The sequence below is a fragment of the Uranotaenia lowii genome, chromosome 2, assembly GCF_029784155.1.
Source record: "Uranotaenia lowii strain MFRU-FL chromosome 2, ASM2978415v1, whole genome shotgun sequence".
Lineage (NCBI taxonomy): Eukaryota > Metazoa > Arthropoda > Insecta > Diptera > Culicidae > Uranotaenia > Uranotaenia lowii.
This window is the reverse complement of record NC_073692.1, coordinates 415,526,236-415,545,126: the sequence shown is the minus strand read 5'-3', so window position 1 is coordinate 415,545,126 and position 18,891 is coordinate 415,526,236. Positions and strand designations below refer to the sequence as shown.

The 18,891-nt window shown below is 34.4% G+C and overlaps 1 protein-coding gene across 1 annotated transcript in view; it reads right to left on the bottom strand.

The window, feature by feature from the left end:
- The window catches only part of LOC129745056 (uncharacterized), a 110,866-nt gene that overhangs the window by 22,577 nt on the left and 69,398 nt on the right, over positions 1 to 18,891 (bottom strand). Inside the window, exon 2 of the mRNA XM_055737879.1 lies at positions 18,098 to 18,737. Within this exon, the coding sequence (XP_055593854.1) occupies positions 18,098 to 18,202 (105 nt within the window). The 5' untranslated portion in view covers positions 18,203 to 18,737. The remainder of the gene's footprint in view (positions 1 to 18,097; positions 18,738 to 18,891) is intronic.

Here is an 18,891-nt window from a genome sequence, read left to right as displayed (position 1 = left end):
TCGTTTAGATTGTTTTTTTTTTGCTCTGGTACCATAGTTAAAAATTGTTGTGAAAGTTTTCCATATTGTTTGTAATCATCATGATGCGCCCTGAAAGAATTTGGTAAGATGAACTTTAAAGCAAGCCTAAGCCTAGATTTCCAAAATATCGTGTTTTCTCCCGATAAACTCTTCGCCGTACAGCGATTCGTGACTAACTTTTGATGCTTTCAAGTTATGTAGCTTGTTTGAAGAAGCAAATGTTCTGAAGACACTTAAGAGATAAGATAAAAGACAGAGGCGCTACAAAAAAAGTTCCACTTTTCGACCACTGTGACTGCCGTTCTACGCAAGAATGTCCCATGTGACTTTTGGGTCATTTTCACTTTTTTGCTGGAAACGGTCTCTTTTAGTGTTAACTTTCGAATAAAAACACAAACAAGTATACTTTGTTCTGAACTTATACGAAATTTTCATCAAGGTGATTGTCTCTATGTTGATAGTTCTACGCAAGAATGTCACACTAGAGAAAATTCTATGAAAAATGCAAATTTTATCAAAAAATTGTCTTAAGATGAGTTCAAACTGTTGAATTTAATGTTATTCACTGAAAAGAACACTAAAATAGAGGGAAGAGGAGGAGCGAGAAGCCTTGAGTGTTTTATTCAGAGAAATTTTCACTAAACACTTTTCGATAGGCACTACTTACAAGATCCATACTCAACTATACATTTTTATAAACAAAGAGGAACGTATTTCTCAAATTGCGGTTTAGCATGAGTTTTTGGCAAAAAAATAAACTACGCAAGCTTTTAAAATGATAGAAAAATTGTAGCCGTGTGACAGTTTTTCGTAGAACTAGCATCGGCATGCGTTCTGATTCTACGCAAAGGTGTCACACGGAGCATTTTTGGCTCTAATTTGCTGTTTTTTTTTTTGTAGAAAATGTAATTTTTTTGGCAGAAAACATTGTAAAATGATTAACTTGAACTGTTCACTACGAAAAAACTGTCGGTGAATTTTTAGTTTGAGAGAAAAATTGGAAATATAGCTGATATTTCAATCGCGTTTTTCTCGTTTGCACGTTTTTCCACATGGGACAATCTTGCTTAGAACGGCAGGTGAGTGGTGTATGGAATCAAGGCCGTGCGAGGTTTAATCCCCCTCAAAAATTTTCAGTTCTAGAAATGAATCTACCGTTGAATTACTTTATCCCAAAAATTATTTAAAAATAAGTGCTAACAAACATGTCAGAAAATTGGCTAGCCTCCTGCGGAATTTAATCCTAGATCTCTTTAAGCCAAATTTTTTTCAATTTACGACGCTATATTGAAAATATGAATTGTAAATTTTGAATTTTCCATACAATTGATTGAGCAGACCAATTGTTGCACGATCCGACATTTTCTCTGGTTATGTATGGATCGTAATTTTTTTTTCCAAAATCATGGTGTTAAAATTTTGCAAAAACGTTTCGTAAAGAAAACCGATTCGGAAAATGTTTTGTTCTGACGTAAAACCTTATTTGCCGTAGAAGGAATCTTAAGGTTTTGTTTTGTAATTAGCACAAAAATCGCGCGAAAAAAATAAACTAGAAAAATTAAAACTGCACTAAAATTGCATATTTTAATCACTAAACATTCCAATTAACATGATTCTGTGTTATTTTTGGGAAGAAGTTGGAAAACAGCAGAAATATTGACAATTTAAGTCATTCTGTGCAACAATGGGCAAACTGGGGTTTAAAGGAACGACTTATCTCTTATGTTGAATTATAAGTTTAAAGTTTAGGAAAATGTGTCATCCAAATGGACTGCTAAAAAGCATAGAATTGATTTAGAAATTTATGTACAGAAATGTAGTGATAAAATCAGTCCGATTTTATGTGTTAAATTTTAAATTATTGTACAACAAAAAGCGATAATTCTTTTGAACCATTCGATGTTTTTGCGACATTGTCTTGCAAATTAGTAGGATCAATGTACGAATTGAATAACGAGATTCTAAAAGAAACTGATATGGAGTTTATGAAGTTGGGTTCTTACCTTATAAATAAGGATACTCTTAAAGCGGAGGTATTTTTCTTCAGTAGAATATCGAGATTGAATTTTATTCAAATAATAACACCCAATCTTATCACATTTTTACTGTTGTTAGCGAAACAAAGGTCGAACGGGATCAGCTAGTATAACATAATATTAAAATAGTAATCATCAATTTCTTAGCTTTCGTGTTATTCTGTTTGAACTTTCACCTAGGTTTAATCTTATTTTGAAATTTATACATTCTTTTCAAGCGACTATTGTTTTCATGCGTTTGTACGAAGTGGTTAGGTCGAGTTAAAATTTTCTTCTTTCGGTTATAATTTTAGACCGAAGATAATTTTTAACAAGCTTTATTGTTTTCAGAACTTCAGGACAAAATGTGATTTTTTTTTATCTATTATATAAAATTCTCTTGTAACGGTGTTTGTAGTACTACTCCTCCGAAATTACCCAAAAGGTTCGAATGAAATTATTTTTAGAATATTCTGTAGCCATGCGAATCGGTTTATATCGAATAAAAATAACACAAAGTCGCATCAATTGTCCGTAATAATTCAATTTGTAGTTTTTTGAATGAAATAAAAGTCATGGCTTGCATTTTTTCGAGATTTTTTTTCCTTTGGGCGGTTTGTTTTTCATCTCCAAGGTCAAGGCGTCGCGAGCAGACGTCTTTAGAAGATAGTAAGGATGGCATAGCATACTGATTAGTGAGAATATTTTGGCGCGTATTTCTCAACAAAGCATATTTTCAATGCAAGGTGTGGCCTTGATGTAATTTGTTTTGTTCTTGATCCCTAGCTCATTTCTACAGCACATGATTATGAATGACGCCTAGATGTGAATCAGGTTGACATTATGCTGATCGAATGAAACATATAATATTTGTTTTGCCAAAATCTGAAATTGAAAAGTCAGGCATCCATTTTTAGAGATTTTCATTTCTTCGAGGGGTTTGTTTTTCGTCTCCATGGGCGAGGCGTCGCTAGCAAACGTCGTTGCAAGATAATAGTAACCAAAGCATACTGTTCATTGATCGCTGGAAAAAATTAAAAATTAGGCGCCTATTTCTCAACCAAGCACCTATATTTCTTAAGCACGTGGGGGCGATATGCAACCTAGATGTGTTTTTTTTTGCTTATTTGTACACAGCACATGGTAATAAATGACACCTAGATGTGACACGGATTGCTATTTTATCAATCGAATCAAAACCATTAAACGATTTCAAATATTAAAACCATTTTTAATTCGTGTTAATTTAAGTAGTAAATTGTTGTCCAGAAATATGAATTTGGTAAAGATAAATATGAAATAATGTTATGACACTTTGCGGACGTTTGAAAATAAGAAATTGAGAAGCTTTACATTCAATTTCGTATAATCCAATCAACTTTTACAAAAAATGTATACACTATTTCTTCATCTAAAAATTGTTGGGCCCAAAAAAAATTGATTAAACATACTTAACTCTTTTTTTAAAATCATTCACCAAAAAACTGTTTTCACGTTTACTGTTTGTTTGCACACACAATCAAGTACAAACTTAACATGAAAAGTGTGTTTTTGTTTTACATATTTTGGGTATATAGAAGAGACTTTTGATTCACTTTTTTGTTGAAAAGTTTTTTTTGTGATTGATATTCCAGGGGCAGCAGATTTTTATGATGAACTTTTAATATGACCTGATAGTGATAAAAATAATATTAATTCCTGTAATTTTTTAGGTGGAATAAATGAAAACGCGCAATTTAGCTATAAAACATCTACAATTTATAAATTTTATCTTCAAAATGGCCAGAAAGGATATCCCGAGTGTTGAATCTGAAGCTGATATTCAAAATTATTATAAAGGTCTTTATAAATCAAGGTCTTTTGGTTGAACAGCATTCAGTGAAATTGAAGTACCAAGCATTAATTTATTCCGGAGAAAAACTTAGGATATAGCAATGAAAGTTGATAAACAGACAAACAAGAACAAGTATTAAATTCATTTTAAAGTCTTTTCACTGACGCATCTGAAAAAGACCTATGTGTTTTCACTTGCCCCAATAAATGGGACAAATATATACTTCGATATTTCCTTTTGTCAACATAACTACAATTTTTTCTTTGAAAATATTACGTTATTCAGAGAATATGAAAGTTGAACTGTGGTGATATTCGTTAGGATTTGACCGGTGTTTCATTTTTGAAAATTAAGATTTACAGTAAAAAAGACACTAAATTTTTATTGAGGTTTTGTTTATATGATTATTTTCAGGAAACAAAATGAACTCATCGAAGCCTGAACAGATTATTTCTTTTCGATCTTCTAAATTAAAAAAAAATCTGCTTTTCAATTAAATGTTATTAAATCTTAAAAATATAACGTAATCCCACATGAAATCGCAGATCACCACCAACAATGTTCAGGAAAATTTGAAATCAGAACTGCTTCAATTAAATAATGGATGAATATATCTTTTTTTTTTTTAACGAAACGAACACAAACACATACAGGATCTCAATGAAACATGATGTTTCCTCGAAGAGATTCCTTTTTTCTTAACTCTAAGCGTACATCTTTCGAGGATATGATGGCTAGCATCTTACAAATGCTAAAACCACCAACCCACCGAAAGTGTACTATGTATGCCGTGACCGGGATTCGATCTCACACCCCCTGGCTTAGAAGACTTGAAGGCTGTCCTCTACGCCACGGGCGGCGGCATATGTTTTCCTCTTTTCAACATATGTTTTCCTCTTTTCAAAACCAATCGTTTCTTTGATTCATCGGGTTAAAGTTCAAAGGAATTAATTTGCATTTTAGCTTGAATAAAAAAAAAGGAATTTGCAATACACAATATCGCCAGATTTAATGCCATGACAAGTGCTGTTTGGGAACAATTTAAGTTGAAATATGTAAAGTCTATAACTAAATTATCAGGCGAATCTTTTTGGAAATGATTTTGGTGAAAATATGAATTTTAATTCAAACTGCTTCGAAGGATGGAGATGGTGAATAAAAAGCTTTTTGAAAATGGTTAGTAAAAAATCTTTTCTTATGTTTTTTAATTTTTCAGCTTTTGAAAAATACACCATACAAAGCTAATTGGGAGCTGAAAGCTCTGCGCTAGGCAAAATATTCGGCAAATACTCCAAAAATTGTCCCGATATTAAAAACAATATAACAAAACGGAATAAATCTACTGAATGGAATACAACAAATGAAACATACATATTATTAACATACAGTTATTCATTGAACAAGTTACAAAAATTGAATTTGAAAAGACCCGTTGAGTTTAAATTCTTTGGTTTAATTTTGATAGAATTGAGCGGGACGACTCGAGTAAAGGGAAAGAAGGGGAATGTAAAGAAAACTAGAAAAAATAGAAAATGGACGCAAAATTGAACATGGTAAGACGAAGTTTACCGGGTCTGCTAGTATTTCTATACATTTTTCATTATGACCGGCATGGGTCGGCATGATAAACCATGATTTCTAGAAAGTTCTCTAAGCAAGATTTCAATATATTCCGCATTTTTTTCTATGTTCACATCAATCAAGGTGTTGTCGATTCATCATTAATTTCATTCTATTATTTAAATATGTTCATAATTTAACTTCACTTTCAACATTCATAAAAGCGAAAGAACGTATTGTTTTTAGATCTCAGATGATGGTTTCGATTAACTGTAGAACAAATTTCATCATATAAACAAATGAATATTTGATTCATCTTTTTCAATAAATATATGCATATCTGTTTTCTAAAACATTTCACATATAATATGACTGCAATTACATTTTTATTGTAATATTGAATTATCACTGCATAAAACGCATGGGCAGTAGACTGAGTCGATTTCGGGTCCTTTTTGATTTTCTCAAACCCTGGGGTCTTAAATGTTTTGTTTTGGTCACAAATTTATCCATGTTTTTGCAGAATTTTTAAGTAACGTTTACATGAATTAGAACTTTTAGGTTTGTATGGGAAAATTGAATATTTTGTACTGGAAAATCAACATCATTTTTGTTTCTTCTGTGGAACCGAGCTTGCTAATGGTTTTGAGTCAATTTATAAATTTTCTGAAGGAAATCTCCCGCGAAACAACTTTTTGGAGACCGTAATTTTGTATTTTATTAGACAAAAATGTTATAAGTTGTTCAACAAGGGTATGTCTTTTGGCAATGAGAAACAATAAAATCAATTGACACCACTGCTGGGTGTCTAGTGAGGTGTTGCATGACGCGAGGCACAGGTAGTGATGTCAAAAGTGCCTCAGTGTACAGTCTTCAACCTTCTGCATTGGTGGTTCAGTGAATAATAATAAATATTTGTCATGTGTACAAATATCGACAAAGCTACGTCTGCTTAGATACAATACTCAGCTTGAGACTTCATATCCTTAGTAGTCTCATTGAGTGGTTATGCTTGTCTTTTATGGTTAACAAGATGGAAAATTGGGTTATTTTCTTTGTACCAAACAAACAAATGATTTTCAGGCGCAATGAAAAATAACTAGAAAAAATAAAAAACATATTCGAGTTTGACAGAGCGATTGCTGCTTAGACCAAAATTCAAACTCTAGTTACCTCTCCGGCACCTTACCTACCTCAAGGCTAAATCCTCAAATGAAATCAGTCAAGTCGTAGCTCTTCACTTAAATTAAATAGTAGTGAGATAGAAAAAAATATTTTTTATAATTTTTATTTTAAGAACTGCATTCGAAAAAAATGCAACACTTTAATTTATGAATAACTTTTGAACGGAGGGATGAAATATTCAGTGATGCTGCTTAGTTATGTATGGTTCACATGTGCAAAATTTTGTGGCGATCTGTTAAGTGGTTTTGAGATGAATGTTTCGGAGAAGAACTAAACAAAAAATTTACAAAAAATATAATTAGTACTATATTTTTCTGACGAGTCGTGGAAGATGGAAACCGATAAATGGTACAAATAACCATCAAATACACAGTTAAAACGCCTTCAAAATCTACCACTTTCCTTCCATAGAATTTTCGAAGGTCTCTCAAAGTTAAATACAGTAGTTTCTCGATTTTATCACTGTTCGATTTTATCAATACTCGCCAAATTCACGCTCGATTTTATCACGGTTATTGTTTCGATTTTATCACGCTTTTTTTAAAATCATTCAGAAACCATTTCCAGGACCTTAATTTTCGTTCAAAAGAGTATAGCGTCTTTGTTCATGATATTTTTTATGGTTTATGTTATGGTACATAGGTATTCAATAATATGAAAATGCCATCGAACTGCTTATTTTACCTGTATAATGTTTAAAATCGTAATCTGGATTTTAAAAACACTTGTAATAATCGACAAAAGTACACGCTAATGCTAGTGTTGTTACTTGCACTTGGTTAGCCGCTCAAAAAACTAAACTTTTTTATGCGAATCAATTAAAGATGTAGGTGAATTTAAGCGATTTTGAATAAAGATAAGTGTCTCTGATTTCTTTGTTTAATTTGTTTATTTGAAAGGGTGGCGTGAGCAATAATGATTGTACAGATTTTTCGAAAGTGTAAACTTTTTAGTTAATCAAGTGTGAATTTAGGAATTTAGGTGCTAAGATTCAAATATTGAAATTTAAAATTTGCAGAAGAATTTTTTTTAATGCTGTTTTCTTTGAAATCTTTTTCAAAATCGACATTAGAGATAACGACTGTTCAATTTCCACAAAAAAAAAAAAAAAACAAATAATTAACTTTATTTAGATATAGACTAGCAAATTGATATTCTACATCAGGGGTGAGCAACGCGCTGCCCGCGGGCCGCATGTGGTCCTCGAGACATGTTTGTGCGGCCCGCGAAGCAAGTTTCAAATTATTTTTTTTCTGTTTTTGTTAATTATCATAAAATAGCAGTAATAACTAACCAAAAAAAAAAATAATAAAAAAAACAAAAAAAAAACAAAAATTTCAGCTGCATTCGCCCCATAATTATCCAGATTGTTGACTTTTTCGTAGGATTCAAGCTTTTCATTGAGTTCTTATGAAGGCATGGATGCAGTTTTATTTATTGGAAAAACGTAATATAATAAGCAAAGTTAAAATTGTATGAAAAAGGGAAATATTTTTGTTCTTGATTTTTGACGGAAATAACAAAATTTAACAGATATTGCCCTCACTTGCGTGTGGAAGTTTTAAAATTGATCAGTTTTAAGTATAATCGATTTTTCATAAATGACAAACCAATAAACCTCCATAAAAATCAAAAGCTGACTTTCAACAGTTTACTACCCTTCATTCAATCAAGGACTCAGATATTGCCCAGATATTCATGTATACAAGATATAATGCTTTCAAAAATTGAATTCTACTTACAATTTATAGAACGAATATGAGACGGAATACTATGTAAATAAATAAAATAATTACAATTTATAGAAAATCAAAATAATTTGTTTAAACTTCTTCTCACATCACTAAATAAGGTCAGGTATCAGGTATCAGAATGGGGGTAGGCTTAATAGCGGCACGTTATCCAAACATACGGGAAAATTGTGCCTAGCCTTTTTTTATCCAAGATTTCATCATTTACCTGAGAAACCTGAAAAACCTATAAAAGGAAGAAATAAATTCAATCTATTTAAGATGGCATAAAGCCTTTCCACTAGGGATTATTAGCATTAAAGCTCTTTTCTACATTCGGTAAGGAATGATAGAATGTTTTTTAAGTTTAATTTCTTAAACTCAGATTCGCTTAAAGCGTAAGATCCCAGAGTACGAAAACGTAGTCTGGCAAATGAGGGACAGTTACATATAAGATGGAAGGGATCTTCCACATCTGATTCACAACTACCACATACTGGAGATTCAGCACGCTGAATGTTGTGCATGTGATAGTTGAGTTTACAATGACCGGAGAGTGCTCTGGTCAGGATGCTGCAATGAGATTTACTTAAAGTTAACAAGTAACTCGATATGATTGGAGATGGTTTTTCTAAAAATAATTTAGTTTGGCGGCAAGAGTCCAACTCTTCCCAGTAACGTTTATGCTGGTTAGAGGACCAAGTTTGAATTTGGTTTCTGAACCAACATGGCGATATTGGGACAGCCGGCTCTGGTCCGTAAAATTCCTTTTCCGACCCAGCTCTAGCGAGTTCGTCGGCGCATTCGTTTCCAAAAATTCCCTTATGTCCGGGTACCCATAGAAGATTTAATCCATTGCCTTCAGCAAGTTCTTCGATTGCTTTCCGGCATGCGATTACCAGTTTTGATCTAGAACTGGAAGCACTAAGTGATTTGATAGCTGCTTGGCTATCTGAACAGAAATAAATTGTTCTGAACATAATTTTCTTTTGAAGTGCAATTTGCACTCCATACATAATAGCATATAGCTCAGCCTGAAAGACTGTACAATATTTACCTAGAGGTTGAGCATGTTCTATGTTCAACTCGTGACAGTAAATTCCTGCACCTGCACGGCCGTTTGATAATGAACCGTCAGTATAGAATACAATATGAGAGGACATTTGGTCCTCTACGAAACCTGATAACCATTCTTGAGGAGAAGGAAATTTGACTTTAAACCCCATATAGGGAAAACTACTCGAGAGTGTTAAATCGTTTGGCGCTAAATTAAACTTGTTTAATCTAACTAATTCAGGCCACACATTTGTGTGACTCGATGATCTTTCGATATTTCCTGACAGCCAGAGACCAACTGCCTGTAGACGAAAAGCACATGAAAAGGCTTCCTGTTTTAGGAACAAGTGTAGAGGTTTGATAGAAAACAGAGCTTCTAGTGCTGCAGTAGGAGTTGTTGTGAACGATCCGGACATCCCCAAAAGACACATTCTTTGAAGGTGATTTAGTTTTGTCCGAACTGTTGCAACTTCTCCTTTCTGCCACCACACTAGACAACCATAGGCCAAAATTGGTCTTACTATTGTGGAGTAAATCCAGTGAATATGTTTGGGTTTGAGTCCCCAGTTTTTCCCGATTGCACGTCGGCATTGTCCGAAGGCCATGCATGCTTTTTTGATTCTGAATTCGATGTGATCAGACCAGTTTAATTTGGAGTCAAGAATGACACCCAAATATTTAACTTGATTAGACACGGTGATTTCAGAACCATAAAACAGCAGAGGGCGCACCCCGCGGGTGATACGTTTTTTAGTAAATAATACAATATTAGTTTTGAGAGGATTAACTGACAGTTCTACATGAGAACACCATCGTTCAACAGAGCGCAGAGCTTGTTGCATTATATCAAATAATGTGCTTATGCACAAACCTCTTACCAGCAGAAGATAATCATCTGCGAATCCATAGGTTGGTATTCCACGGTCATTGAGTTTTCTCAACAAACCGTCTGCAACTAGGTTCCACAAAAGAGGTGATAGTACACCTCCCTGCGGGCAACCACGTGTGCTAACTTTTGTTATTGAAGCCTGTCTTAAAGACGAATGAAGATTCCTGTTACTTAGCATAGCGCTAATCCAGTTAGTTATAACACTAGGCACTCCATGAAGTAGTGCCGCATCCATTATTGATGTAAACGAGACATTATCAAATGCTCCTTCTATGTCTAGAAATGCTCCTAGACATGATTCTTTCTGTGAAAAACTATTTTCAATATTATGTACTACGTTGTGCAGAAGAGTTAATGTTGATTTTCCTGTTTGGTATGCATGTTGTGTCGCATTAAGCGGATGTTGGACAAGGCATTCTTGCCTGATATGATGATCAATTAAACGTTCGAGTGCTTTTAATAGAAATGAATTTAGACTAATAGGACGGAAGCTTTTGGCTTCGTCGTATGATGATCGTCCCCCTTTAGGGATGAATTTCACGGCTATCTGCCGCCAAAGTTTAGGTATATATCCATGAGCAAAACTGCTTATCATTATTTTTCTTAATATGTGTTTGAAATGATCGAAACCTTTTTGTAGCAAAACTGGAAATAAACCGTCGCTTCCAGGAGATTTGTATTGAGCAAAACCGCCGATTGCCCATTTAATCGATTCTGTAGTAACTATTTTCCGAGCAAAATGCCAGGAATCTAGACTTCCAGAAAAGAACTCAGGCTCTATCGATGAATCTTGATCAATACAACCTGGAAAATGAGTATTGAATAGACAACTTAATGTTTCTTCGTCGTTTGATGTATAATCACCACTAGGGGTTTTAAGGTATGAAACCTGATAATCTTTTGATTTCGCTAAGACTTTATTTAACCTACTTGCTTCCTGCAAGCCTGAAATGTTGGTGCAGTAGCTCTGCCAACTTGAGCGCTCGGCAGCTCTTGTTGCTTTCCGGTAAGCTCGGCGAGCCAACTTGAAAGCATCAAAACCTTCCGTGCGCCTTCGGTTCCAAGAGCGTCTGCAGTTCTTTCGTAATTTACTAAGATTTGAGTTCCACCATGGTGTACTGTTTTTGTTGAATTTCAACGTGCGTAAGGGACATGCTTCTTCATAAGAATTCAAAATAATTTCGGTGGTTTTTGCAACCACTTCATCCAACTCAAGAGGAGTAGTAATTTCAGGTGTATATCCATGAAATTTAGTAGCAAGATGCTCCAAATATAGGTCCCAATTAGTTGTTCTTGGGTTTCTGAATGTAATTGTTTCTAAAAATTCACCTGAGTGTTCAAAATAGATAAACCTGTGGTCAGAAATCGATTCTTCGTTAGGCACATGCCAATTTGAAATTTCCTGAGAAATTGTTCTAGAACAAAATGTGATGTCAATCACCTCTTCTCTGTCACACCTAACAAAAGTTGGTTTATTTCCTACATTTAGAATTTCTAAATCAGTGCTGCTTAAATATTCCATTAAATTTGAGCCTCTTAGATTGATATCTGAGCTACCCCATACAAAATGATGAGCATTGGCATCACAGCCTATTACAAGAGGTGTATTTTGTGATTCACAGAATGAAATGACATTTTTTAAATCATCCGTAGGGGATGATTGTTCATATGGTAAATATGCTGAACAATAGACGTATTTTCTATCAGGCAGCGAAACCTGAACGACGCAAATATCTCTTGTTGTTAGATTGGGTATAAGTGTTACATTTAAAGAATTGTTTATCAATATACATGCACGAGGCATTATTCGGGCATTAGTCATTCCAATTACACTGAACACAGTAAAGTTTGGTTTGAGCAAATTCCCTAAGTAAAAAGTTCCATTTCGGAAATAGGGTTCTTGGACCAAGGCGATTGATGCAGTTCCATTAAGGATTAAACGACATAAGTTAAGTGTAGCGGTTCTTTTGTGCTGCAGATTTATCTGTGCAACCTTAATAGAAAGCATTTCTATCAAAGAATTCCACACATATTTCCATCACACACAAGAACCACTGCACCTTCATATCAACGCATGAAGCGGGGTATCCCATACAGGATGAAAATTTAAAAATCGTGTGTATAATCTGAATCCCACGAGTTGCCAGGAAAAATACGGCCCTGTGCACCAGTGCCTGGCTATAGTGCAGACCTTAACAACGTTCTGCTTAAGGTAGGATTATTATACACCCTCCTACCCCCACTTTGGGGCCCACAGGCACAGAACCACCCTGAAGCGGGTGTTTACAAAATTTAGGAGAATTCAACTCGTGCATGCGCATTAATAGCAATAAGCACAATTGGTGAATCCTCCCTGAAGAAAACATGGCTTAGAACTTCAAAATTCCAAGCCAAGTTTCCCCCCCTCCCAATGTGATAGTCGCATTTGAAGAATGACTAACGCATATGGGAAGTACTGGATGAGTCGCCTTTTACGACGTGGACCAGTATCCCAGTGGTAGTATTCTATAAGCCGCCACCACACAGCAAACACAGCAAGGACTCAGATATTGCCCAGATATTCATGTATACAAGATATAATGCTTTCAAAAATTGAATTCTACTTACAATTTATAGAACGAATATGAGACGGAATACTATGTAAATAAATAAAATAATTACAATTTATAGAAAATCAAAATAATTTGTTTAAACTTCTTCTCACATCACTAAATAAGGTAATTGAATATTGAAAATTAAAATTTTAATTCATTCAACTACCTAGTTTTTTTTTCTCGAGGGATTTTAAGCATCTTTATGGCTTGTTCATCCCGAAGTTTGTTGAAGACTGCGAAATTTGACTGCGAAATTATTTGACTTAAGGTTTTAAAAATATCAAAGATTTAATTTAGTTTAATTTTTCTATAAAACTTCGTCAACATTCCTTTTTTTGCAGGATTGAAAAAAAAATAACAAAATGAAAACTTCCATAACTTTTTTCTCAGAATTCAAAATTACTCGCGGTCTCTGAGAAAGTTGATCACTGAGTAAATTAGTATTTGTTTTTTAAAGTTTTGTCAAAAGAGTACGCAAATTAAATAGCTATTTTTTTAACCTAGTTTATAAAGTAACCTCGAAATCTAGTGCTGACAAAAAAAAATGATATTTGGACTCAGCAACTCCAAATAAGTAAAAATTAGTTTTGAGATTCCTTGTACTTCGGGAAATGAGAATTTGGTTGTCTGGTGTAATGCTATTTTCAGAAATTTCATGGGCAAATCAAGCCAATCATTGATTAAATTAAATTGATTGAATTGAGTCATTTTACTTCAAAATAAGCAATCCACATTATCAAGATTTTCAAAGTACATCCTTAGAAAGCCCATACTATATGTAACTGAATTAAATTAAGAAAATTTATGAAATTTGTAAAAAAATTTCTAGAATCAAAAATGTTAACTGTAACATTGACAAATCTGGTTTAAAATCTGTGAAATTATGATTTTTTCATGAATTTGGAATCAATTATAAAAAAAACGTTGATAGGAAAAAGGAGGCTTTACGAAAAATATTAAATAAACTGTAGATAAAACTTTTTCGAAAATGGGCACTGAAAAAAATCGCTATGGTCAAGCTCCATGAAACTTTTCAATGGAAGTGATGACGAAAAATACCATCGCATCGGTTCGAACAAAAAACGGGGTTTTCTAGAAAACGGTTCAAAACTTTTTACGAATCTTCGAAAGACTTTCGAAAATTTTCGTTTTTAACAAGTTCGTTACCACGCTCATTTTGACAGTTTTATTAGCCAGCCCCAAAAATTTTTCGGAGCGAGGAAGTAAAGAGGAAAAACTGCGAAATTTGAAACGTGTTGCTAAACTGAGCGGATAAAGCGTTTTTTAATAAAAGAAATGGAAGCAAATGATGTTTGCTTTTTGTAAAAATAGAATCTTTGCTAAACATTTCAAATCTTTAAAAACATTCACATTATTGAAAAATGATCCGGTTTTAGTGATGAAACTAAAAAATACGTTTATTTCTGCAAATTATTATTTACTAAATTAAATTTTTTATGCGGCCCGCCGAAAGAATTCCATATTAAAAGTGGCCCGTTGCTTCAAAAGGTTGCTCACCCCTGTTCTGCATGGTTTTATTTCAAGAAAAATCTTAAACTTGCTATAGAGAAGAATAATTTGAACTAAAATCGATGTTTTGTGTTTAGTAATCTTTGATAATTACATCTTATAAATAATAAAAATTTATTGATACAAAACGTTTCCACTACTGAAAACATTATAACTTATTGATTAAAGACAGTAAAAATACTTTTTTCCAATTTTATTTTTAGTTTCGCCAAATTCACGGTTTCGCCATATTCACGGTTAAATTTTTTTTGGCCGTGATAAAATCGAAAAACTACTGTACCATACTTTTGTTGGATCTGGAATCGTGCCATTATGCGAAAACTGTGGAGGGGTGAAGAAATGCCAATTAAGCTGTTTTCTTGCAGAAAGAGGACAATCTTTTTAAATTCTCATAACTTTGATAAACTAGACAAATTTAAGTTATTTTGAAGATCAAGCTCCAGGAAATGTTTAACGTCAACAAAAAAAGCTTTGATTTAGAAAAATACTAGTGCATAGTGTGCAATACAGATGGCGGATATATTGCCCAAATATTTTGGTAAATGAATTTATTCATTAGATTATTATTATTATTATAATTTATTTGAGACCTTTTAACCACCCGGGTCATTCGGGTCTATCGATTATCCATTAGATGCTATCTTAAAAAAAAACACTCAAAAGATCGCCACCAAATTTTGAACATGTAAATATTACATTACTAAAGGAAGTATCACTGTAAATTTCATCAATTTTCATCCATCAGTTTAAAATTTATTCACAAATTTAAGTGATGCATTTTTTTCGAATACAGTCCTTAGAGCTGTCATGTTCTAAGCAAGATTTTAGATTGTAAAAAGTGTGATAATTTTGTTTAAGACGTCATCATCGTAAAAGTTAACCATAAAAATTTAAAGGGTTAAAAAATAAAACAATTACTTTTTATCAGAATTTTCAGATTTTTTCACAATATCTTTGCAAGCAGAGCTCATCCATGCAAGGATATGTTTGAAAAAGTTTTGAGTTACTTGAGTGGAACAGACTAAGACTGGAAAAACTAAGAAAAACATCTTTTTTCAAACAACTGTATTTTCCTAGTTCGGGTGAGTTCGGTAAATGTTTTGGTTGCATTATGATAAGGTAGTTATTTCATTTATAAAAATTTATAGTTTTCAACGTTAAATTGTTTTCTTTGTGGCTTTAGAATTGATTTAAGCGAGTGATTTTCAACGATTATTAGGGAAAATTCGTTTTCCCCTATCAGGGACGGTACGAAAAATGTTTAAATGGTAGTTCGAGACTCATCTACATATTGAAAGAGGAACAATCATTTAGACAGAACTGAAGAACTTATGAAGCAAATAAAAATGAAGTCTCACTTGAAGATTTGAGAAAACTTCAATGGTATTGCATTTAGAAAACCAGCTTAAGTTTTCGTTTTGAAGAAATTACGTCTTAATGGTGTTGAATTTGAAGTTAATCAATATCCTACCAATTTCGAAGAGTTTCATGAACTGTTTAGGGGTGCAGCAAAACACAACGGCTCAGCTAGTTCAAAATATGTTCTAAGAAAACATTGTAAACATCCAACAATCTTTTACGTTTATTAATTTAGAATTATAATGTTATATTTGTAAAGGGTTTTTTTCAATCTCTCCTACTTAGATGGGTTATTCAAATACAAAAATAAAATTTTCAACGACGAAAGAAATTAAAAAAGGAAAATATCATCAATACTGTGTAACTTGACTGTAAGTCATTTCACCAGAAAGTAGCACAAGGGAAATGCAAGGTTCAAATCCGTTCAATCATTTCCGCATTTGATTGCCTTTTCATGCCATCGATCGGAAAGCCAAATAGAGGAAAGAAGAAAAGGATGCAAAAAATTAGAATAAACGAATTAGTAGACTCTACGATACGCTGGAATCCAACCATGGGAGATGGAAACTTTTTTTATTATAACCTGATTTATGAAAAAATGTGCGATTGATTGGATCTTTTTTTATGAAGCCTCGATTCTGCATCGGATTCATACAAAAGTATCTGTATGGTTGATATAACATAAAATAAGAAAAAAAGTCTTGATATTCTAAAGTTAATCCGAACTAACCCTGATAAATGGTAATGTTGACCAACCAGATAATTTATTGTATGTTTTATTATTTATTACAACAATTCGTCATCGTGTACGAGTTTGACTTATTGATTTTTTTTTCTGAATCTGTGAAATCGTTATACACTGAGGTTTTTTTTTACGCGGTTTTTTTTACACGGTTTTTTTTTACGCGGCTTTTTTTACGCGGATTTTCGAATTAACGCGGTTTTTTTTTACGCGGATTTTCGAATTAACGCGGTTTTTTTTTACGCGGATTTTCGAATTAACGCGGTTTTTCAGAGAAAATATTCTAAGACTTTTTCAAAGGAAAACACTTAGAATCTTTTTGTAGTTGGGAAAATCTTAGCTCTGAGACTAAGAACGTGATACATGAGACCTGAGACCTGAAACCTGAGACATGAGACATGAGACCTGAGACATGAGACATGAGCCATGAGACATGAGACATGAGACCTGAGACCTGAGACATGAGACATGAGACATGAGACATGAGACCTGAGACATGAGACATGAGACCTGAGACCTGAAACCTGAGACATGAGACATGTGACCTGAGACATGAGACATGAGACCTGAGACATGAGACATGAGACATGAGACCTGAGACCTGAGACATGAGACATGCGACATGAGACATGTGACCTGAGACATGAGACCTGAGACCTGAGACCTGAGACATGAGACATGAGACATGAGACATGAGACATGAGACCTGAGACATGAGACATGAGTCATGAAACATGAGACATGAGACATGAGACCTGAGACCTGAGACCTGAGACCTGAGACATGATACATGATACATGAGACCTGAGACATGAGACCTGAGACCTGAAACCTGAGACATGAGACATGTGACCTGAGACATGAGACCTGAGACCTGAGACATGAGACATGAGACATGAGACCTGAGACCTGAGTCATGAAACCTAAGACCTGAGACATGGAACATGAGACCTGAGACCCTACTATTCTATTAATCTAATTGATTTTGTTTTTTATCTTAAAAATAAACTATCATTGTACGCAAATTTTGAAATAATCATGGTTCTTACGCGTTTTTTTAGTAACGTGCTGTTTTGTTTGAACTTTTTAATTAAAATGGATTTTTTTACGTGGATTTTCGAATTAACGAGGTTTTTTTTACGCGGATTTTCGAATTAACGCGGTTTTTTTTTACGCGGATTTTCGAATTAACGCGGTTTTTTTTACGCGGATTTTCGAATTAACGCGGTTTTTTTTTACGCGGGTTTTTTTTACGCGGGACCAAATACCGCGTAAAAAAAAACCTCAGTGTACTTTCGTTATTGCTTCCGAAGCGAAAGAGTAAATGAAAGTGTGTTTGTATACTAAAGTCAATAAGTGTAGCCATTGTGTTTGTTGTTGAGGTTTTTCAATTTTCCAATCATGCTCCTCATTTCAGCCGGCATGGAGCTCGAAAACGTGCTAACTTTTTACTTTAATAGGTGGGATGCTTTCAGCTTTCCCAGCCACCCACTTCTTCCACTTCGCTGAAATGAGGGCCTCTGGTGAGTGGTTTTGAGTGGTTGCTTACTTGCTTGCTTGCTAGCTAGCTCATGGTACTTACCAGCGTGTAAATGGCACTCGTTAGCGCTAAATGTTTCGCATGCAGCATCCGACAGCAGCCATTAGCACGAAGAGGCCCGTAAGGATACAGGATTGCGGACTTCATCCCTTTTTACTAATGTGATGCTGTTGCTGCTCTCCTTCCTCCTTTTCCTACTCCTTCCCCTCTTAGAGAGATCGCAAACCGGTAATGGGCGGCCACTTCAGATGGATGGGATTTTGCCGTTTTGTTTTTGCCACTCACACGTTGCAGCCAAACCAGGCCAGAATGGGTCGTTAAACAGCTCCAGATACACAGAACAGCTCCAAGAGGAACGGAAATGCCCTCCCCCACACACCCCCAACTTCTTATTAGGGTTTGGGAAAACACTTTTCTGTTGTACTACTATAGGGAACACTTTCTGGGAGTTCCGGGAAGACAGCGATGACGCGGCGATGTATGGAATATAGACGCCTCGACTTATTTTCCTTCTCATTCACACACACACCGGAATCGGAACTGCTGGCATCTGGTCGGTGGATCAAACGAAACATCACATCACAGAAGTTTTCCACCCAGAGCAGCGGTCATTTGGTGCAATTTTGCTTTTTACTGCGAAATTTCACTTCACAGGCAGACATTTCTGTTCGGTCACTTGGTCCTGTGGGTAAAGGCAAGAAGAAAAAAAAACCGGTCAGGATATTACTCTCTCTTGGGTTCAAGCGTGCGGATATCATAGGATGGCGGGCCGTGTTTGTTCCCAATAAACGAATATGAGAGTGAGGGTCAGTTTTTGATTGAAAAGTTTCATTAAC